The sequence below is a fragment of the Eucalyptus grandis genome, chromosome 3 (genome assembly GCF_016545825.1).
Source record: "Eucalyptus grandis isolate ANBG69807.140 chromosome 3, ASM1654582v1, whole genome shotgun sequence".
NCBI lineage: Eukaryota > Viridiplantae > Streptophyta > Magnoliopsida > Myrtales > Myrtaceae > Eucalyptus > Eucalyptus grandis.
The window spans coordinates 14,344,862-14,367,525 of NC_052614.1; the positions used below are offsets into that span (position 1 = coordinate 14,344,862).

The 22,664-nt window shown below is 41.6% G+C and overlaps 3 protein-coding genes across 3 annotated transcripts; all 3 read right to left on the bottom strand.

Moving 5' to 3' along the window:
* Positions 1-1,076: 1,076 nt before the first annotated feature.
* LOC120291663 (flavonol 3-O-glucosyltransferase F3GT2-like) lies at positions 1,077-7,245 on the bottom strand. Its single transcript, XM_039309333.1, has 5 exons — positions 7,181-7,245; positions 6,416-6,481; positions 2,009-2,554; positions 1,646-1,883; positions 1,077-1,548 (listed from the first exon to the last, which is right to left on the bottom strand). The coding sequence occupies exons 1-5, from the start codon at positions 7,243-7,245 to the stop codon at positions 1,150-1,152; spliced, it is 1,314 nt and encodes a 437-aa protein (XP_039165267.1). The 3' UTR covers positions 1,077-1,149.
* Positions 7,246-7,273: 28 nt separating this feature from the next.
* LOC120291664 (anthocyanidin 3-O-glucosyltransferase 7-like) lies at positions 7,274-8,694 on the bottom strand. The gene has a single exon (XM_039309334.1). The coding sequence runs from the start codon at positions 8,692-8,694 to the stop codon at positions 7,306-7,308; it is 1,389 nt and encodes a 462-aa protein (XP_039165268.1). The 3' UTR covers positions 7,274-7,305.
* A 3,336-nt stretch (positions 8,695-12,030) lies between these two features.
* On the bottom strand, positions 12,031-12,855 carry LOC120292194 (multiprotein-bridging factor 1c-like). The gene has a single exon (XM_039310322.1). The coding sequence runs from the start codon at positions 12,771-12,773 to the stop codon at positions 12,327-12,329; it is 447 nt and encodes a 148-aa protein (XP_039166256.1). The 5' UTR covers positions 12,774-12,855; the 3' UTR covers positions 12,031-12,326.
* Positions 12,856-22,664: the final 9,809 nt, after the last annotated feature.

Consider the following 22,664-nt stretch of genomic DNA (forward strand, 5'->3'; position numbering starts at 1 on the left):
TTTATTTTTATCAGAAAATAAATAAATGAGGCTAAATAGTGATTTCGGAAAATAAAATATCAAATTAATTAAAAATAAAAATATTTATTAAATATATATCATGTCATAAAATTCTTTATTTTTAAGACATAATGTGTTGCGTGTGATATCATATCGTGTCACGTATTGCGTTTCGCATATCAATGCTATTTAGATTGTGACGTGAGTTTGAACTTAAAAAACGGCGCATTCACATTTCTTGTGCACGTACCGTGCGGGGCCCTTCAGAGAGTCTCGTGCCTCAGACCCACCGTAACAGCTACCAGCAATTTCTTTCCTGCATGTGGTCAAACATCTTTAGTCCTAGCTTTCATGAGTTTTAACTGTCTTATACATTTCCAAAGTCAAAGTTGAAGTATTTAGGTGTTTTAATGCATTATCTAGTTCCTAAGTCTTTATTGTATTTTTCAGTCCTTATGTCTTTATTAATTAGGTAATTCTTTTGTTTTTAATGCTTAGTCTATTTCCTTCGTAAAATTCCCAGTATTTAATACTGTGAAACCTCAAATGTAAATAAGACAGATTTTGATGAATGAAAATATATAAGATTTGTATTTGCGTGACCAATTTTCTATCCCTAGTTTTAGTCTTCATATGTTATATTCATTCACAACTACCAAAGAGATAAAAGATCATGTTTTCCTCCAATTCGATGGAGGAATAAATGAAGCAAAAAAAAAAAAATTAAAAGAGAAATGATTAGGTTACAAATCTTTTAATCTACTATGAAAATAATGTTCTTTTTAGGATAACAAAACACTAAATAACAAATTATTATATATTTTTGTGAGTCTACTCATTTAAGAATTTGTGACTTATAATAGGTTATTATTTTCATAATAGCCCAAAGCCCAAACACTATTATGCTAGCAAAACTCATATCAAAACTCATTCGAAGCCAAACCAAAATTAGAATGGAGAGTTCAAATCATACTCGGAGCATCAAAAGCATTAACCATGAGTACATGACATTGATTTACTAAATATTACCTTGGACTTAAATAGACCTTAAGCAAGTAGGAGTCTTTCCTGACCAATGACAGTTTGAAACACATCACTCAGTACATTGATTAAAATCTGCTGCAAATTAGAGCTAGTGCATGATGCACTTCATGAAGTGGAGATGAGCTCCACAAGGACCTTGAAATCGGCCTCAGCACTCCCATCGGGTCCAGCTGCCTCCACCAATCTCTCCCTCAACTCACCAACCTTCTTCCTCATTTCCTTCCCATCCTCACCCCTCAACACCACCTCCAATGCCTTCTCCATCCCACTCTTCGTTATGGTCCCACCTTCTACTTTCACTCCAATCCCCCACACTTCCTCTATCATCCTCCCGTTCATCATGTTGTCCGCCCAAAATGGCTTGCATACCATCGGCACGCCACCCGCCACGCTCTCGAACACCGAGTTGTACCCGCAGTGTGTCACATAGACCCCACACGCCGGGTGGCTCAACACCTGGCCCTGTGGAGCCCATGGGACGAATTTCCCGTACGCTCGTCCGCTCTTGAAGCCCCTTGGGCAAGTACGCCATCACGTGTTCCTTGATGGACCATAGAAATGGGGTCTTAGTAGACTCCAAAGCTTCCCCGAGAGCCAATACCTCACTTGGTGATGGCATTGCCACCGTCCCGAAGCATATGTACGCCACAGACCGAGGGTCTCTGGCATCGAGCCACGTCAAGCAACCGGTTGTGTCAGAGGCAGAGCCCGATGGCAGCGGCGGCGGGGGGAATGACACAGTGAGGCACCCTACTTGGAGGAGCATCTTGAACTTGGATTTCAGGTCCGTTATCAGAGGTGTTGGGTTCACTTCCGCGTAGGAGTTCATGACGACAGCACTGGCGCCAATTGGGAGAACACGCCCCATCTCACGCAGCAGGCACGCAACCCTTGATGTATCCTGATCATCGATTATCTCATTAGGTAAATCTGAAATGCGCATCATAGATAATCCTGGAATTACCTGAGGCTTTTGTCGTCATCGGTGGAGGTGCCACCGCCGGAGGATTCACGAAGGAGCTCACTTATGACGTCAGTGTACACATGCGCCGCTAACGAATACGGAGCGGGGATCCAGAGAGTTACCCAGGGAACCTGCATCTTCTCTGCCATTTCGCCTGCGAAAATCAAGAAAGCGTCAGTCAATAAACAGCTCACCTTCTTCCTCACATCTTGCTCTGCAACGTCAACAGCCGCTCCAAAACTCTCGGGCGCCGCTTTCAGGAACAAATCCACGTGTTCTCTCGGATGCTTCGTCGCCCCCTGGCAATCGTCCTGCAAGCCATCGCTGACGTCATAGACTCGAACGTTGCTGGGTAGCTCGGCTCTCGACGGCAGAGGGAAGATGACCCCGTTGGACTTGGCTGTGTTCAAGAAAGAGAAGTGGACATCCGAGGTGGCGGTGGCAAGCCTGAGGAGCAGGTTGGCGAGAGGCCAAGGGTGGCTGCCGAACGGGAAGGCTAGGACGGCAACGTGTTTTACCGACGACAAGGTGGTCTGGATTTGCAATCTTTTACGTGGTAAGTTATGTTGTAGGTCGAGGAAATGGGGAATCCGAAATGAGTCCTCTTTTTGGACGCTTAGGAGTAGAGGAGCTTGCTTTATACGGGATAGAAATTATTGGCTCGATTTAACGCATCAAGTAGGAAACGTATTTAAATCACGAGTTGCGCTAACAGGACGGTACAACGGTGTGACAGTAAAAAGGGTTAATTCCAAAAAAAGCACCAACTTTAGGTCAATCAACAAATCTGCCCAAACTTTTTGTCTCGTAAAAGAAAGACCAACTTTAGGTCAATGGACAAATTTGGCCCAAACTCTTTTTTGTCTCGTAAAAAAGCACAAACTTTAGGTCGAGTGACAATTTTGGCCCAAATTTTTTTTGTTTGGAAAAAAAATCATCAACTTTCACTTAAATTCTAAATCTGGCCACCCTTAATTTATATTCATTGATTGTCCTTAATCCATGTGCACTTGTTGGCTAACACCATCCATTTTCTTCTTGTTTGAGCCATAGCTTGAAGAATAATAGTGAAACTATGCCATCTCCTATACTTCACTAGCAAGTAAAAAAATCTCTCGATTGAATTTTTCTCGTTAGACTTTATTGTTTTGTCGTAATATGAAACCGTAGATCACCGCCGTCAAGAGAAACCATTGATGAGATCCACTAACCTCACAACTAGAACATTTTCTCTTGAAATAAGGTTAACTTCAAATAGAAAGTTAATGGTAAGGGTTAGATTTTGGATAGGAGTGAAAGTTTGTTATTTTTTATGAGACAAAATAAAAATGGAGCTAGAATTGTCACTTAACCTAAAGTTTGTGCTTTTTTACGAGACAAAAAAAAGTTCGGGCTAGATTTGTCCCTCGACCTAAAGTTTATGCTTTTTCATGAGACAAAAAAAATTTTTGGCCAGTTTTGTCCATCAACGTAAAGTTGATGCTTTTTTATGGAATTAGCCCCAGTAAAAATAACCACAAACTTTTCCTTTTTTTTTCGACACAAGCACGTGGTGTGGGACATTGCCAAGCAAAATACAGACCTTCTCTCTCTTATGATAAATGTGTGGCTGAGCATTTACCGTCTCTTTTTCAAAACTAATAGTACCGTTAGATCATGAGCTGTGCTAGCAGGAGGGTACAACACTGTGACGGTCAAACATAATTACAAACTTTTCCTTTTTCCAACATAGACACCAACCAACTCAGGGCGTGACTCTAGCGTTTAGTTGGTGGAACTTGGCATTTAAGCCAGCTAGAGCCCCGGGTTTGCTTGTGGCAAACCACCACATGGTCTTTGGGTACCCTCTCCATTTAAGGAGGTTAGAATTCAAACCACCGCCCTTTCGGATCTGCTGTTACCCCAACAGTTATGGTCCCCTCACTCCTCTCAGTATTGTTTCTCCCCTGAGAGGCGGGATACGGGGACCCACTTGGGGTCTCTCACCCCTGAGAGGTTCTCCCTCTAGTGGGGGGTCTCCTCTTGAGCCTTTAATAGACTTGCTCAAGTCTAAGACCTTTTCTCTCTCGTATATAAATCGAAGGACTTGAACTCGAAAGAGAGATGAATTGAAGGTCAAAATAGGAGCAAAGGTTTTACTCACCCTGTCCTTATTAACGTGAGGGAATGGACAACTTTTTATCTTCTCACAAGAAAACTTGAAATATTCTAATCTCAAATGATATATATATAAACGTAAATTTACATGTTAACATTCATATATTATAAAAAAAATTATATTATATGGATAGACAGAAAAAATCAAATTTTGCAATGCAAGATTTTGATTCAAGTAAAAAGAATATATCTCAATGCTCAATATTAAAATAACGGGAGTGTGGTACCAACACTACATTAAACATGCAAGGACCATTTATCAAGTCAACTATTGACAACTTTATTACTCTTTACCAAAACAAAAAAAAAACAAACAAACAAACAAAGAGCGACCTAGACATTTTTGAAAGTAGGTCCATATATAAATGGGCTCGGAGCCGTCGTAATTACGTGACCACGTGGGGTGGACCTAGCCAGCTTGAGGAGGAGGTTGGCGAGAGGCCCCGTGGGGCTGCCAAATGGGAGGGCAAGGACAGCAACATGACCGTTAGTTAAGCTGTCAACAAGTTTGGTTTCCGTGATGCCTAATCCAAAACACTAAAGGAGTGTGCTTGACCTAACCTAACCCAAGACCCGAAGGGCATACAACCCAGGTGATCGGGTTGTATTGGTCCAAGTTTTTTCTTTTTTTGTTTTTTGTGCAAAGGTTAAGATCAACATGCTTTTCAAAAATCACTTATGGTTCTTGGCGCACACATTTTCAAATACCTTGAAGAAATAAATTCTTAGTTAAGGCATAACTTAGTGATATTGCCTACGCTTAATTCACTCTTTGTTTCTCATTTCTCAAATTTCTATTTGTTGAAGAAGACGATGGAAGGTTGAGGCAAGTGCGATGGAGAGGAGGTGAGGCCGCAAGCAACGGCAAGGCTGCGACTATAAGGGAAGGTCAGAGGAAGAGTAGAGATCAAGGTGACCTAGAGGGCCGCAACTAGGATCCCGTAATGGAGGGCCAAAGGCAAGGTTGTGGCTGTGAAGGAGGAAGGGTCGGAGGGCGGCGAGCAATTGCAAGACGATCGAGAGAAAGAGCAAAGATCGAGAGGAAGAGGGTCGTGTGACGTGGCGGAGGAGGAGGCGGCGGCCATGTTTTTAAGTTTCTTCCTCTTTTAATTTTAGCTAGAAGAGTAGAAAATAAATTAAAAATGAGGTTTCTTATGGGATTTAGGGCGCGTTTGGTAACGATTTTATTCCGGGAGTAGATTCTAATAAAAAATGATTATTTTTATTTCGTTCCCAAGAACATATTCTAAGCATTTTAAGCCGTTTGGAATCGTCCAAAATTTCGATTCTAGAATAGAATTGCATCCGATACCGTACTCATTAATTCTATTCCAAATCAATTTCTTTTAATTTTTAAATAATTTTTATACTTTTATACTTTTTCTTTTCTTTTTTTTTCCTTTGTTTTCCTTTTTTTTTTTTCTTTTTTTCTCCTATTCTTCTTCTTCAGGCTGGTCGTCGGACCGACGACCGGCCAAACGAGGGCCAGTGACCTCACCGGAGCGCCGCCACCCTCATCAGCCGAGCTCGCCGCTGGCTGGGCTTGCCTTCGGCGAGCTCGCTAGACCTCACCCTGGCCTAGCGAGCCTCCAGCAAGCTCGCCAGACCTGGTTGCCGGTGGACGGCGGCAACGAACAATGGCGAACAGTGGCGAATGGCAACTGAGGAGGGGAGAGAAGGGTTCCACTTTTTTTATTCTTTTTTTCCCGAAACTAGGGAAGGGAGCTTGGCAGGGGGCCTGGCAGGGAGTGGGGTGACATAACTCAGGGAAATTCATCACATTGTAGTATTTTGAAAAATTCTTTTTCCACGGCACTTTGTTGTACTTCTTTGAATTTGCAATTTAATATCTAGTGCAAGAAAAATATAAAGTATGAAAAAGAGAGAGAGAGAGAAAGAAAGAAAGTAGAGAAGAAAATGGGAAAAATGAATAAAAGAAAACGTGGGCATCTTCTAAAAAACAATGGAGTGATTTTTTTTTTTTCTTTATTTTTCTCAGAAAAAAATATCTCAGAGAAAAAAAAAAAATAAATGAGGCTAAATAGTGATTTCAGAAAATAAAAGATCAAATTAATTAAAAATAAAAATATTCATTTAATATATAACGTATCATAAAATTCTTTATTTTTAAGACATTATGTGTTGCGTGTGGTATAATATCGTGTCCTGTATTGCGTTTCGCATGCTATTTAGATTGTAATGTGAGTTTGAACTTAAAAAACGGCGCATTCACATTTCTTGTGCACGTACCGTGCGGGGCCCTTCAGAGAGCCTCGTGCCTCAGACCCACCGTAACAGCTACCAGCAATTTCTTTCCTGCATGTGGTCAAACATCTTTAGTCCTAGCTTTCATGAGTTTTAACTGTCTTATACATTTCCAAAGTCAAAGTTGAAGTATTTAGGTGTTTTAATGCATTATCTAGTTCCTAAGTCTTTATTGTATTTTTCAGTCCTTATATCTTTATTAATTAGGTAATTCTTTTGTTTTTAATGCTTAGTTTATTTCCTTTGTAAAATTCCGGTATTTAATACTGCGAAATCTCAAATGTAAATAAGACAAATTTTGATGAATGAAAATATATAAGATTGTATCTGCGCGACCAATTTTCTATCCCTAGTTTTAGTCTTCATATGTTATATTCAATCACAACTACCAAAGAGATAAAAGATCATGTTTTCTTCCAATTCGATGGAGGAATAAATGAAGCGAAAAGATATTAAAAGAGAAATGATTAGGTTACAAATCTTTTAATCTACTATGAAAATAATGTTCTTTTTAGGACCACAAAAACTAAATAACAAATTATTATATATTTTTGTGAGTCTACTCATTTAAGAATTTGTGACTTATAATAGGTTATTATTTTCATAGTAGCCCAAACACTGTTATGCTAGCAAAACTCATATCAAAACTCATTCAAAACCATACCAAAATTAGAATGGAGAGTTCAAATCATACTCGGAGCATCAAAAGCATTAACCATGAGTACATGACATTGATTTACTAAATATTACCTTGGACTTAAATAGACCTTAAGCAAGTAGGGGTCTTTCACGATCAATGGCAGTTTGAGACACATCACTCAATACGTTACATTCATTAAAATCTGCTGCAAATGGGAGCTAATGCATGATGCGCTTCATGAAGTGGAGATGAGCTCCACAAGGACCTTGAAATCGGCCTCAGCACTCCCATTGGGTCCAGCTGCCTCCACCAATCTCTCCCTCAACTCACCAACCTTCTTCCTCATTTCCTTCCCATCCTCACCCCTCAACACCACCTCCAATGCCTTCTCCATCCCACTCTTCGTTATGGTCCCACCTTCTACTTTCACTCCAATCCCCCACACTTCCTCTATCATCCTCCCGTTCATCATGTTGTCCGCCCAAAATGGCTTGCATACCATCGGCACGCCACCTGCCACGCTCTCGAACACCGAGTTGTACCCGCAGTGTGTCACATAGACCCCACACGCCGGGTGGCTCAACACCTGGCCCTGTGGAGCCCATGGGACGAATTTCCCGTACGCTCTCGTCCGCTCTTGGAGCCCCTTGGGCAAGTACGCCATCACGTGTTCCTTGATGGACCATAGAAATGGGGTCTTAGTAGACTCCAAAGCTTCCCCGAGAGCCAATACCTCACTTGGTGATGGCATTGCCACCGTCCCGAAGCATATGTACGCCACAGACCGAGGGTCTCTGGCATCGAGCCACGTCAAGCAACCGGTTGTGTCAGAGGCAGAGCCCGATGGCAGCGGCGACGGGGGGAATGACACAGTGAGGCACCCTACTTGGAGGAGCATCTTGAACTTGGATTTCAGGTCCGTTATCAGAGGTGTTGGGTTCACTTCCGCGTAGGAGTTCATGACGACAGCACTGGCGCCAATTGGGAGCACACGCCCCATCTCACGCAGCAGGCACGCAACCCTTGATGTATCCTGATCATCGATTATCTCATTAGGTAAATCTGAAATGCGCATCATAGATAATCCTGGAATTACTCCGAGGCTTTTGTCGTCATCGGTGGAGGTGCCACCGCCGGAGGATTCACGAAGGAGCTCACTTATGACGTCAGTGTACACATGCGCCGCTAACGAATACGGAGCGGGGACCCAGAGAGTTACCCAGGGAACCTGCATCTTCTCTGCCATTTCGCCTGCGAAAATCAAGAAAGCGTCAGTCAATAAACAGCTCACCTTCTTCCTCACATCTTGCTCTGCAACGTCAACAGCCGCTCCAAAACTCTCGGGCGCCGCTTTCAGGAACAAATCCACGTGTTCTCTCGGATGCTTCGTCGCCCCCTGGCAATCGTCCTGCAAGCCATCGCTGACGTCATAGACTCGAACGTTGCTGGGTAGCTCGGCTCTATACGGCAGAGGGAAGATGACCCCGTTGGACTTGGCTGTGTTCAAGAAAGAGAAGTGGACATCCGAGGTGGCGGTGGCAAGCCTGAGGAGCAGGTTGGCGAGAGGCCAAGGGTGGCTGCCGAACGGGAAGGCTAGGACGGCAACGTGTTTTACCGACGACATGGTGGTCTGGATTTGCAATCTTTTACGTGGTAAGTTATGTTGTAGGTCGAGGAAATGGGGAATCCGAAATGAGTCCTCTTTTTGGACGCTTAGGAGTAGAGGAGCTTGCTTTATACGGGATAGAAATTATTGGCTCGATTTAACGCATCAAGTAGGAAACGTATTTAAATCACGAGTTGTGCTAACAGGACGGTACAACGGTGTGACGGTAAAAAATAACCACAAACTTTTCCTTTTTTTCGACACAAGCATGTGATGTGGGACATTGCCAAGCAAAATACAGACCTTCTCTCTCTTATGGAAAATGCGTGGCTGAGCATTTACCGTCTCTTTTTCAAAACTAATTGTACCGTTAAATCATGAGCTGTGCTAGCAGGAGGGTACAACACTGTGACGGTCAAACATAATTAAAATCTTTTCCTTTTTCCAACATAGACACCAACCAACTCAGGGCATGACTCTAGCGTTTAGTTGGTGGAACTTGGCATTTAAGCCAGCTAGAGTCTCAGGTTTGCTTGTGGCAAACCACCACATGGTCCTTACGTACCCTCTCCATTTAAGGAGGTTAGAATCTAAACCACCGTCCTTTCGGATATGCTATTACCCCAACAGCTGTGATCCCCTCGCTCCTCTCAGTATTATTTCTCCCCTGAGAGGCGGGGATACGGGGACCCACTTGGGGTCTCTCACCCCTGGGAGGTTCTCCCTCCAGTGGGGGGTTTCCCGTTGAGCCTTTTATAAACCTGCTCAGGTCTAAGACCTTTTTCTCTCGTATATAAATCGAAGGACTTGAGCTCGAAAGAGAGATGAATTGAAGGTCAAAATAGGAGCAAAGGTTTTACTGACCCTGTCCTTATTAACGTGAGGGAATGGACAAATTTTTATCTTCTCACAAGAAAACTTGAAATATTCTAATCTCAAATGATATATAATAATTTACGTGTTCTTGGCGCACACATTTTCAAATACCTTGAAGAAATAAATTCTTAGTTAAGGCATAACTTAGTGATATTGCCTACGCTTATTTCACTATGTTTCTCATTTCTCAAACTTCTATTTGTTGTTGAGCCTACAAAATTATTAGAATGCCCAACCAAAAGTTCTGAACGTAATTGCAACTTGATCATGTTTTATTGTGCCATAAATATTTCATCATAGTTATTGTGACCTATGAAGCACGTACACATTGCAGGAACTTCCATATCGTGTCCGACACTCTCGAACACACGGTCAACACGAGTCGAATTTTCCGACACATGGTCAACTATTCCCGACACATGTATCCAAGGCATGGTGAGTTTCTAGGGCGAGTCTACAAGTGCAAAGGGAGAGAGAATAGTTGAAGAAGACGATGGAAGGTTGAGGCAAGTGCGATGGAGAGGAGGTGAGGCCGCGAGCAACGGCAAGGTTGCTACTATAAGGGAAGGTCAAAGGAAGAGTAGAGATCAAGGCGACCTAGAGGGCCACAACTAGGATCCCGTAATGGAGGGCCAGAGGCAAGGTTGTGGCTGTGGAGGAAGGGTCGGAGGGCGGCGAGCAATTGCAAGACGATCAAGAGAAAGAGCAAAGATCGAGAGGAAGAGGGTCGTGTGACGTGGCGAAGGAGGAGGCGGCGGCCATGTTTTTAAGTTTCTTCCTCTTTAATTTTAGCTAGAAGAGTAGAAAATAAATTAAAATTGAGGTTTCTTATGGGATTTAGGGCGTGTTTGGTAACGATCATGTTCCTGGGAGTAGATTCGATAAAAAATGATTATTTTTCTTTTGTTCCCAAGAATGTATTCTAAGCATTTTAAGCCGTTTGGTAATTGTCCAAAATTTCGATTCTATAATAGAATTGCATCGATACCGTACTCATTGGTTATATTCCAAATCAATTTCTTTTTAATTTTTAAATAATTTTTATACTTTTATACTTTTTTTCTTTTCTTTTCTTTTTTTCCCTTTATTTTCCTTTTCTTTTTTTTTTTTTCTCCTATTCTTCTTCTTCGGCTGGTCGTCGGACCGCAATCGGCCAGACGAGGGCCGGCGACCTCACCGGAGCGTCGCCAGCCCTCGTCAGCCGAGCCTCGCCGACAGCTGAGCAAGGCTCGCCTAGCCCTCACCCAGCCTCGCCGGTGGTTAGGCTTGCCTTCGGCGAGCTCGCCGGACCTCACCCTAGCCTGGCGAGCTCGCCAGACTGGTTGCCGGCGGATGGCGGCGATGGACAGCGACAACGGACAGTGGCGAACAGTGTTACAGGATAGAAATTATTGTTGTAGGTTGAGGAAATGGGGAATCAGAAATGAGTCCTCTTTTTGGACGCTTAGGAGTAGAGGAGCTTGCTTTATACGAGATAGAAATTATTGGCTCGATTTAACACATCAAGTAGGAAACGTATTTAAATCACGAGTCGTGCTAACAGGACGGTACAACGGTGTGACAGTAAAAAATAACCACAAACTTTTCCTTTTTTTCGACACAAGCGTGTGGTGTAGGACATTGCCAAGCAAAATACAGACCTTCTCTCTCTCATGGAAAATGTGTGGCTGAGCATTTACCGTCTCTTTTTCAAAACTAATAGTACCGTTAAATCATGAGCTGTGCTAGCAGGAGGGTACAACACTGACGGTCAAACATAATTACAAACTTTTCCTTTTTCCAACACAGACACCAACCAACTCAGGACGTGACTTTAGCGTTTAGTTGGTGGAACTTGGCATTTAAGCCAGCTAGAGCCCCGGGTTTACTTGCGGCAAACCACCACATGGTCCTTGGGTACCCTCTCCATTTAAGGAGGTTAGAATCCAAATCACCGCCATTTCGAACCTGCTGTTACCCCGGCAGCTGTGGTCCCCTCGCTCCTCTCAGTATTGTTTCTCCCTTGAGATGCGGGATACGGGGACCCACTTGGGGTCTCTCACCCCTAGGAGGTTCTCCCTCCAGTGGGGGGTCTCCCCTTGAGCCTTTTATAGACCTGCTCAGGTCTAAGACCTTTCTCTCTCGTATATAAATCAAAGGACTTGAGCTCGAAAGAGAGATGAATTGAAGGTCATAATAGGAGCAAAGGTTTTACTGACCCTGTCCTTATTAACATGAGGGAATGGACAACTTTTTATCTTCTCACAAGAAAACTTGAAATATTCTAATCTCAAATGATATATATATATATAACGTAAATTTACGTGTTAACATTCATATATTATAAAAAAATTATATTATATGGATAGACAGAAAAAATCAAATTTTGCAATGCAAGATTTTGATTCAAGTAAAAAGAATATATCTCAATGCTCAATATTAATATAACGGGAGTGTGGTACCAACACTACATTAAACATGCAAGGACCATTTACCAAGTCAACTCCTCAACAAATTGACAACTTTATTACTCTTTACCGAAAAAAAAAAAAAACAAACAAAGGGCGACCTAGACATTTTTGAAAGTAGGTCCATATATAAATGGGCTCGGAGCCGTCGTAATTACGTGACCACCCGAACAGTAGAACACGGAAAAAGAAGAAGAAAGGGAATTACAAAAGATCAAGATCCATTTACATTTCTAACGATGACTGAAAGTATGACGACTTCGAGATCATGAACCCGCCGCGTCCTCGGACGCCGTCGATGATTCTTCCACCAACCCGCAGCGGCGATCACTTTCCGATCTTGCCCCTGAGCTTGACGCCGAGGACCCGCTCCATCTTGGCGAGCACGGCCCGGTTGGGCACCGCCTTGCCGTTCTCGTACTCCTGCACCACCTTGGGGGGCTCGTTGATCTGCTTCGCCAGCTCGGCCTGGCTCATCTTCTTCTCCAGCCGCGCCCTCTGGATGGCCTGCCGCACCTCGCCGGGCACCCTCTCGAGCGCCGCCGGCTCCGCGGCCTCGTCCAGCTTCCGGGCGCTCACGACCGGGAGCGCCGAGGACGAGGCCTTCTTGTTGGAGGCGGCGTCGAACTTCTTGACGGTCTGGATGGGGGCGCCGGAGCGGAGGGCCTTGTTGACGGCCTTGGGGTCCCGGAGGTCCTGCGACTTGGGCTTCGACTTGTGGAGGACGACGGTGTCCCAGTCCTGCGTGATGGCTCCCGGGAATCTGCTCGGCATGGCGAGACGACGACGACGACGAAGGTTGATGGAGATTCTGAGACGCAGAAAGAGGATGACGAGGATGAAGAAAGAAGGTGGTAGAGAAGTTTATTTATGGTGGAATTGAGTATCTGTAAACTTCTTTTTTCTTTTAGAAAGAAAAGGAATAAATAAAGAAAAAAGGGCATGAGCTTTCCGGGACATATATCCTGGAAGGTTCTAGGAAAATGGAGATCCAATTTCTAATCAATTTTGCCTTGGAGCCCAAGGTTTACTTTTCTTTTCTATCCTTTTTTTCCCTTGAGCCCCAAGTCCAGATTTTGGGATGTCTCGTTAACATCTTAATTTTCATAAAATATTCAAAATATTTTGAACGAGGGGTTCTTTTTTTTATTTTATGCATGTCGATCTTGTCTTCAGGTGCTTGATAAGACTTTACTTACCTCAGTATGTTCTCTTCTCCAAAAGTACTGAGATTTTGATTTTATTCTCGGCAGCTAAGGCGAAGCGGCGTCGATGAGTTTATGGCCTAAAGGTTAAGCACGATCACTACATGATTGGTCAAGAACCGAGCGCAGCGCTTATGACCGACTATCAAAGGCCTGACTTCGGAAGCCGAAAGGCTGAAAGTGACCCTTCACGATGGGCTTCGTAAATGCCGGGCTACGTACGGGAACAACATTGCAAAGCCTCTTGAACCTGTAAAGACCCTTAGCCAAATGCTAGTGTGTTTCGGCTTTAAATTTTGAGAGCCCATTTTGCAAATGCTAACATTCCCAAGGCCTCTACAAGGCCTTTAACTCGAGGCTCCCTCCCACCTGCTTTGGCATTTTGGCTTTCTCAGCATGCAATAGTCCAAATTAATGATTTCTTTTTCTTTTCTTTTTTAATTTTCAATCTTATTCTCGCTCATGAAATGTAATTCCACATTTACCCATTTTAACATAAAATCCCTCATATCTATGTCTCTCTTCTCTCACCTCTCTTCGCTCGTGTGCTCACTTTTGTCATTCGCCTCGCATCTTGTCGGGGGCATATCGCTTGCCTAGTCGCCTCTGGTTGCTTGGTCAATGGTTGCCACTGATCGCCTGGTTGACGGTCATACCGTTGCTCTGGAGCTATTGTCGCGAGGCTCGCTAAGATCGTGCAACCTTGGCATCGTTGCGCCTTGGGTGTAACGACCTCAAAGCCCTCCCTTAGGCTCCAAAATAATCCCTAAAAATCTTCTTCATCCCAAATCCAACAACAATGGGAGCTCCAAAGAAATGGAATGTCACCTTCATGAAGCACCTAAAGCAGAAGCGCAAGCACAACTCCTATCGCGATAGCTTCCTCTCTCTCGGTAGCTCCATGGCAAGGTACCTTCACTTTCACTACTAATCTCTCCTGCTAATGTTCAACTCAACTCAATCGGCAATTTAGTCACCTTTGATTTAGCTCAAACATGATTCGGTTTGATTGGCTATTCTAAGTAAAAACTACAATGGCAATCAATTGATTACCATTTTTCTTGGGAAAAGGGAGGATTAGAATAGAAAACATTATTCCCTGTAAGATTGTCATATTGACTTGTTCCTCTAGTTGGATCATATTGAACTCTGCTGGTACATTGGGCACTTGTTTAGTCAGAAACTTGCTGTTTTTGCTCATTTTCTTTTCCTATCTATTAAAAATTGTAAGAGCATGTTGTCTGGAATCTAGATCCATTCAAATACAAGACATGTTAGATTTCATAGTTTTGATTGTTGTCTAGTATCGACGACATATTGGTTTTTCATCTGTGGCATTTGTATGATCTTTTATTGTCATGTCCAATATTGCTCTCTCCTAGAGCAGCATCGAATGGAAATTTGTTGCGTAAGTTATTACTTATCTTAATTTTACATATGAGTTGAGATCTTGGAAAACTCTTGGTTTAATAGCACAGGAACAAGGAAGGCATTTAGAGGTTTTTCTTGTATGAATAGAATGATATTTGGCAAAGGGAAAACCATACCCATTACATTTAAAGTTCTGTTGGACTATCGGGTTAGTGCTTAAGGACCTTCATACTACCAAAGCACGAATGAACACTGACTCTGCAAAGTGCAAAAGTTGGCACAAATGGACACTTAAGTGCCAAAAGTTACAAAAGTAACACTTAAGTGCCAAAATCGAAGCAAAATGGATCACTTAAGTGCCATCGGCGAGAAAATCTAGCCAAAACGCTAACGTGACAATTTTCCGTCGAATGCGCGCAAAACGACGTCATTTTTGTATACCGATGTGGCTAAACAAAGTTGTCAAAACGACGTTGTTTTTGTATAATTCAAATTTTAATATAATAATTAATTAAATTAAATTTTAAAAATTTATTTATTTATTTATACTTTAAAAAAAATGAGGGGGAAGGAGGAGGAGGGAGGCAGCCGGTGTCTAAGGGCTTAGCTCGCCGCCTCCCTACTTCGCCGGGAGGTGGAGGAGGGTTGGCCGGGCCGCCGAGCCGGCCAAGGGCCGACGGCCCCACCGACCGACAGCGAGGATCGTGACCCTTCCCAGATCTAAGGTGAGGGCACACTGTGCCTAGATCTAATGCGAGGGCATGCAGCCCCGCCGCCGGTCGGCTAGGGCAGCGGGCCCTTGGCCTAGGCTCGGCGGCCCCGGCCGACCCTCCCCCACCTTCCCGGAGACAGCGGGAGGTGGCGGTGGGGAGGGCTCAGCCCTCACCCACCAATTGCCTTCCCCTCCTCTGTTTTTTTTTTTTAAATAAATATAAATTATTATTATTATTATTATTATTTATTGTAATTTAATTAATTTTTATATTACATTAAAATTCAAATTATGCCAAAATGACATTGTTTTTGTATGTGTTTTGCTGATTTGACATTTCAACAGCCACGTAAACAAAAAAAAAAAAATTAATAAAAAATGCCATGTAGGATTTCGGCAAGGCTGCCGGATGTGGCACTCAAGTGTCCCATTTTTCATTAAAAAAGTGTCACTTTCATAAGTTTTGGCACTTAAGTGTCTATTTGTGCCAACTTTTGACACTTGAAGGGTTCTTTTGCCAGCACAAATGTGTAATAGATGCAGAGGAGACCTAAGTTAGCACCACGTGACCCTCCGTTACATTCCTTAAAGATGCTACTTTTCGAAGGCTTATGGAGATTGAGATCTTGAAGAAAATATGACACCGGGCAACAAGGCATGAGGGCTCCCAATGATGTTTATAGCCAATCCATTGTGAGGAAAAGATCACTTGTAATGCCATCACGCCCTCATATTGTCTTCTCATTATGAAGGATGATGCTTGTGTGCTTTTCCTTGAAGCAGATAGTGAATCTCTTTCCTTTAATATTGGCATGTGTTAAACCATGTCCTGACTTTGCTCTATAAGTCATTCATTTGACTAGACAAATTTGGTATCGGTTGTCGCATGTCTTTAGGTATCCTAAGTGTTGGAGGTTTTCATTTTTTGTCCAACGTAGTGGTAAATTTTGAAACTTTGTAGCAGTAATATTTTCTGTGTGCTCTTTCTCCTTTTAATCTAAAGTAGGGTTGTAAAAATTTGAGAGATTATTTTGTATGAAATTTTGGATCAAGTCTACCTCTGCATTTTTAGGAACTCTTGTCCCATATATTTCCAGGAAGGTTTTGTTAACATTTCTGAAAATCAATAGGATTGGTCTTTTGTTCATTAATTTTGTCGTGTTCCATTTAGCAATTTGTTATAAGAATTCTTGAAGGCTGTATTAGAATTAGGTAAGCATATTCTCTTTTTGGCGCAATGGGACTTTTCTCTAGGACTTCGCATATATTCTTGTAATGCTAAATGGATCTTCCAATTTGATGCTAACTGTCTTCCATTACATTCCTCCCCGATGCTGAATTCATGGGCGCTTGTATTCATTTTTAATAGTCTTGTTTCATGTTGTGCATATCCTGTTTCAATATAGGACAATTCAAGAGGTGTAATAGCTGTAGTTGGTGGTTTTAATTACCTTTTAAGATACAAAAAAAAGAAGTTTTGTTTTAGACAAATCAATTGATTATGGTGCCTCTGCATCTGGCCGAGTTCAGCTCTATTATGATATGCAATAAGGGTCACTCTTACACAATTGGCTGAAAATATATCATTTTCACCATTGTGAATTTTCATTTTCATAGGCCTTGCAGCACGTGCGAGATAACGCCGACAAGGTTTGCTTGGCTGAATGGAAGCGTGGGCAAAAGTCCATGAAACCGGCCCCTAGCTCAGCAAGGAGAGCTTTGCTGTCATATAGGAGCAGATCCTTGGTTTGCCTTGTTCGGAGATGTGAAAGAGTCTGTATCTTTGTTGTTTTGTTTTTTCGTTGCATCTTTCTCGATTTAAATGAGTTTCGAGCTGCATTTGTCAGGGAATAAATGCAATTGAACTAGACGATTTCCATCTCCTCTATATTGTACAATTGATTAGAGCAAGTCCATGATTCAACTACAAAACACAATGTTATTTGTTCATGCGACCTATCCGTGTACCCATGATCTTTGCCTTGACCTGATATACCTTGAAATAGCTATGTTTGACACGATTGTCTGTGCACAGAATACAACATCAATTAGCTCAAGGTTTGTCTCAGAAATATATACACATCCCACAGGTATAAAGTTGATATATATAACCCGTGGAAATGCTATGAATTTAAATTACAAAATGTCTAAAAGACGGTGGAGCAATTTCACTTACAAATTCACTTGGCAAATTCTCACAAAAGTTTGAAGAGGAATCGTTCAATTTATGGGTTTGGCTCGTATCAATACTCTATTGAAACTTTTCATATTACTTGACTAAAAAATAAATGTGATTTGTTTTTTTCCTTTATAAACTTATCAATGTTTTACATTGCTTTCAACATTCAAATCGTAAAAATTGGTATAATTGTTTTTTTTTCAATTTTAAACAAACTAAAATTTAAAAAATTTAAATTAATCATACCAAAAGACATTTCTAATGTGTTTTTACCAAACAGTTTTTCTCTTAAAGTTACTTTTCAAGGCACTTTTTAATTTCAATTTACCAAATAGTATTTGTTTTTCATAAAACTCTTTTAGCCGAAAGCCTTTGCATTTTTCCAAAGGTTTTTCCTAAAAGCTGAACCAAACACACCCTAAGTATTATTCGTGTCGCCAATAAATCCATTTACACCTTTGCACTTCTCCGATCCATTTTAATTTCTCTACGAATAAGGTGTATCTTATTAGGGCACGCATGCAACCATTCTGTTCTAAAAATCAATTTTTAGAAAGAAATTGATTTTTCTATTTCTATTCTTCGAATAAGTTTCTAAGCAAAAATATGTGTTTGAAATTCTCTTTTTGAAATAGAAATTCATTTAAAAATGACGTGAAATTTCTCCCTCTCAAGTGGTGGTGGGAGGCATCCAACATCTGGCGATCAGCGGCTGGGGGCCACGTCTGATAAGCGTCCTACGCTGATCGGTGATAGTCAACAACAGTCGATTGGCAGCCGAGGGCTAGCATCCGGCGGGCTACTAGTGACTAGCATCCGACGATGGGCGACAATAGTCGACGGCGGGCGTCCAGCGCGCCCACGAGCGGCAACTAGATGGTGATAAAAGTGAATAATGAGAAAAGTTTTCATTTTTCACTTTTGTTCTAGAAATAGAAAAGTTAAAAATTTTAACTTCTAATATCTGGTCTAAAATCAATTTATGGAGTAGAAATTTGTTCCAAAAATAGAAAAATGAAATTGTGTTATTAAACGGAATTATGTTCCAAGCCTATTTTAGGAAATAAAAAACAGAGAAATAGAGAAATCTAGTGGTTATTATATGCACCCTAGTACATGAAATCTTATAGAGAATTCAAAACTCAGCATAATAAAAAAGGGGCGAAGCGATGACAAACCCATCATCTCAATAGGGGACAAAAGAGATCACGGATGCATATGTCACGAAAACTCTTAAAGAGAAAATTTTTGAATTCTTTATTGCTAGTGAGATAATACAAATAAAGAGGAGAATCTCAAATATATATATATATATATGTAAGTATTTCTCAATGGAGGTTTTCTATCTCTTCATCCACAGTCACTCTAAAATAATATATAATTCTCATAATGCCCTTAGGAGTACACAAGAAAAGCTTGACCAATTTTCATCCTTGGTCCTCGTACGTTAAAAACCTTTCTTATATTGCCAAAAGCTTCCGTGGCTTTCCAATGCTTCGTTCTCATGTATATCCTTCCATCAAATTAAACAGTCTCACTTCGGTGCACCATTACCATTTACACATGACTCGGCCGCCAAGAGATATTATGCATTGAAATGAAAGTGCCAATCTAATGGAAGGGTCTGCTTAAAAGTGAAGCAAGGTGGGAACCTGAGAAAGCTATTTGGCAATTCAAGAAGCAAATTGATGCCTTCCATACTGAAGATGCACGAGGGTCTTGCCAGATTAGATGGGGAAGCACAGGTTTTCAACATACAAAGAACTGAGAATGATTCAAGAAGACCTGGCGAGGATGCTCTTAAGAATATTCTTGAGTACATAAGAAAAGCTCACAGAGTCTTCTTAGGTCATCCTCGGCCCTACGTATGTTGAAAACACATGTTTTTTGAAGTCGTGGTCTAACCTGAAAAAGGAGTACTACTAGTTTGAGGCATTATATACTCCAACATGCTACAGTCACACATTAGTGATAACTACTCCAAACAATTCTCACCCAAACTATTCTCACCCATCATGCAACCACATCAGAGTCTTATCATATCATGGCTCTCTCCTATCATTTTCATCTACAAACCCACGGAGTTGTCCCTCAAAGTGCCGCAAGAGAGTTTTGGAATGTCCCCGACACAGTGGATATGAAGAAATGTATTCCAAAAATATCAAGCTTTGCTCGTAGGGAGGATTTAGCTTGTCAAAATGCCAAACTCAAACGTTGACGATGTCATAGACTTGGATTTCTGGGGTTCACCAGCTCTCGAGAGCGGAGGGAAAATGACGCCATTGGACTTGGCTGTGTTCTAGAAAGAGAAGCAGAGGTTAGGGGTGGACCTAGCCAGCTCGAGGAGGAGGTTGGCGAGAGGCCACGTGGGGCTGCCAAATGGGAGGGCAAGGACAGCAACATGACCATTAGTTAAGCTGTCAACAAGTTTGGTTTCCATGATGCCTAATCCAAAACACTAAAGGAGTGTGCTTGACCTAACCTAACCCCAGACCCGAAGGGCATACAACCCAGGTGATCGGGTCGGGTTGGTCCAAGTTTTTTCTTTTTTTGTTTTTTGTGCAAAGGTTAAGATCAACATGCTTTTCAAAAATCACTTATGGTTCTTGGCGCACACATTTTCAAATACCTTGAAGAAATAAATTCTTAGTTAAGGCATAACTTAGTGATATTGCCTACGCTTATTTCACTCTTTGTTTCTCATTTCTCAAACTTCTATTTGTTGTTGAGCCTACAAAATTATTAGAATGCCCAACCAAAAGTTCTGAACGTAATTGCAACTTGATCATGTTTTATTGTGCCATAAATATTTCATCATAGTTATTGTGACCTATGAAGCACGGACACATTGCAGGAACTTCCATGTCGTGTCCGACACTCTCGGACACACGGTCAACACGAGTCGAATTTTCCGACACATGGTCAACTCTTCCCGACACGTGTATCCAAGGCATGGTGAGTTTCTAGGGCGAGTCTGCAAGTGCAAAGGGAGAGAGAATAGTTGAAGAAGACGATGGAAGGTTGAGGCAAGTGCGATGGAGAGGAGGTGAGGTCGCGAGCAACGGCAAGGCTGCGACTATAAGGGAAGGTCAAAGGAAGAGTAGAGATCAAGGCGACCTAGAGGGCCGCAACTAGGATCCCGTAATGGAGGGCCAGAGGCAAGGTTGTGGCTGTGAAGGAGGAAGGGTCGGAGGGCGGCGAGCAATTGCGAGACGATCGAGAGAAAGAGCAAAGATCGAGAGGAAGAGGGTCGTGTGATGCGGTGGAGGAGGAGGCGGTGGCCATGTTTTTAAGTTTCTTCCTCTTTTAATTTTAGCTAGAAGAGTAGAAAATAAATTAAAAATGAGGTTTCGATGGGATTTAGGGTGCGTTTGGTAACGATTCTATTCCCGGAAATAGATTCGATAAAAAATAATTATTTTTATCTCGTTCCCAAAAACAGATTCTAAGCATTTTAAGCCGTTTGGTAATTGTCCAAAATTTCTGATTCTAGAATAGAATTGCATCGATACCGTACTCATTGATTTGTTCCAAATCAATTTCTTTTAATTTTTAAATAATTTTTATACTTTTATACTTTTTTTTCTTTTCTTTTTTTCCTTTTCTTTTTTTTTTTTTTTCTCCTATTCTTCTTCTTCAGGGCTGGTCGCCGGACCGACGACCGGCCAGACGAGGGCCGGCGACCTCACCGGAGTGTCGACAGCCCTCATCGGCCGAGCCTCGCCGGCAGTGAGCAAGGCTCGCCTAGCTCTCACCCAGCCTTGCCGGTGGCTAGGCTTGCCTTCGGCGAACTTGTCGGACCTCACCCTAGCTCGGCGAGCTCGCGGAGCGGCTGCCGGCGGACGACGGTAACGAACAGTGGCGAACAATGGCGAACGGCAACCAAGAAGGGGAGAGAAGAGTTCCACTTTTTTATTCTTTTTTTTGTTCCCAAAACTAGGGAAGGGAGCTTGGCAGGGGGCCTGGCAGGGGGTGGGGTGACATAACTCTGGGAAATTCATCACATTGTAGTATTTTGAAAAATTCTTTTTCCACTGCCCTTTATTGTACTTCTTTGAATTTGCGATTTAATATCTAGCGCAAGAAAAATATAAAGTATGAGAGAGAGAGAGAGAGAGAGAGAGAGAGAGAGAGAGAGAGAGAGAGAGAGAGAGAGAGAGAGAGAGAGAGAGAGAGAGAGAGAGAGAGAGAGAGAGGAAAATGGGAAAAATGAATAAAAGAAAACGTGGGCATCTTCTAAAAAACAATGGAGTGATTTTTTTTTTTTCTTTATTTTCTTCAAAAAAATAAATAAATGAGGCTAAATAGTGATTTCGGAAAATAAAATATCAAATTAATTAAAAATAAAAATATTTATTAAATATATAATGTGTCATAAAATTCTTTATTTTTAAGACATAATGTGTTACGTGTGGTATCATATCGTGTCACGTGTTGCATTTCGCATATCAATACTATTTAGATTGTGATGTGAGTTTGAACTTAAAAAACGGCGCATTCACATTTCTTGTGCACGTACCGTGCGGGGCCCTTCAGAGAGCCTCGAGCCTCAGACCCACCGTAACAGCTACCAGCAATTTCTTTCCTGCATGTGGTCAAACATCTTTAGTCCTAGCTTTCATGAGTTTTAACTGTCTTATACATTTCCAAAGTCAAAGTTGAAGTATTTAGGTGTTTTAATGCATTATCTAGTTCCTAAGTCTTTATTGTATTTTTCAGTCCTTATGTCTTTATTAATTAGGTAATTCTTTTGTTTTTAATGCTTAGTTTATTTCCTTTGTAAAATTCCCGGTATTTAATACTGCGAAATCTCAAATGTAAATAAGACAAATTTTGATGAATGAAAATATATAAGATTGTATCTGCGCGACCAATTTTCTATCCCTAGTTTTTAGTCTTCATATGTTATATTCAATCACAACTACCAAAGAGATAAAAGATCATGTTTTCTTCCAATTCGATGGAGGAATAAATGAAGCGAAAAGATATTAAAAGAGAAATGATTAGGTTACAAATCTTTTAATCTACTATGAAAATAATGTTCTTTTTAGGACCACAAAAAACTAAATAACAAATTATTATATATTTTTGTGAGTCTACTCATTCAAGAATTTGTGACTTATAATAGGTTATTATTTTCATAGTAGCCCAAACACTGTTATGCTAGCAAAACTCATATCAAAACTCATTCGAAACCA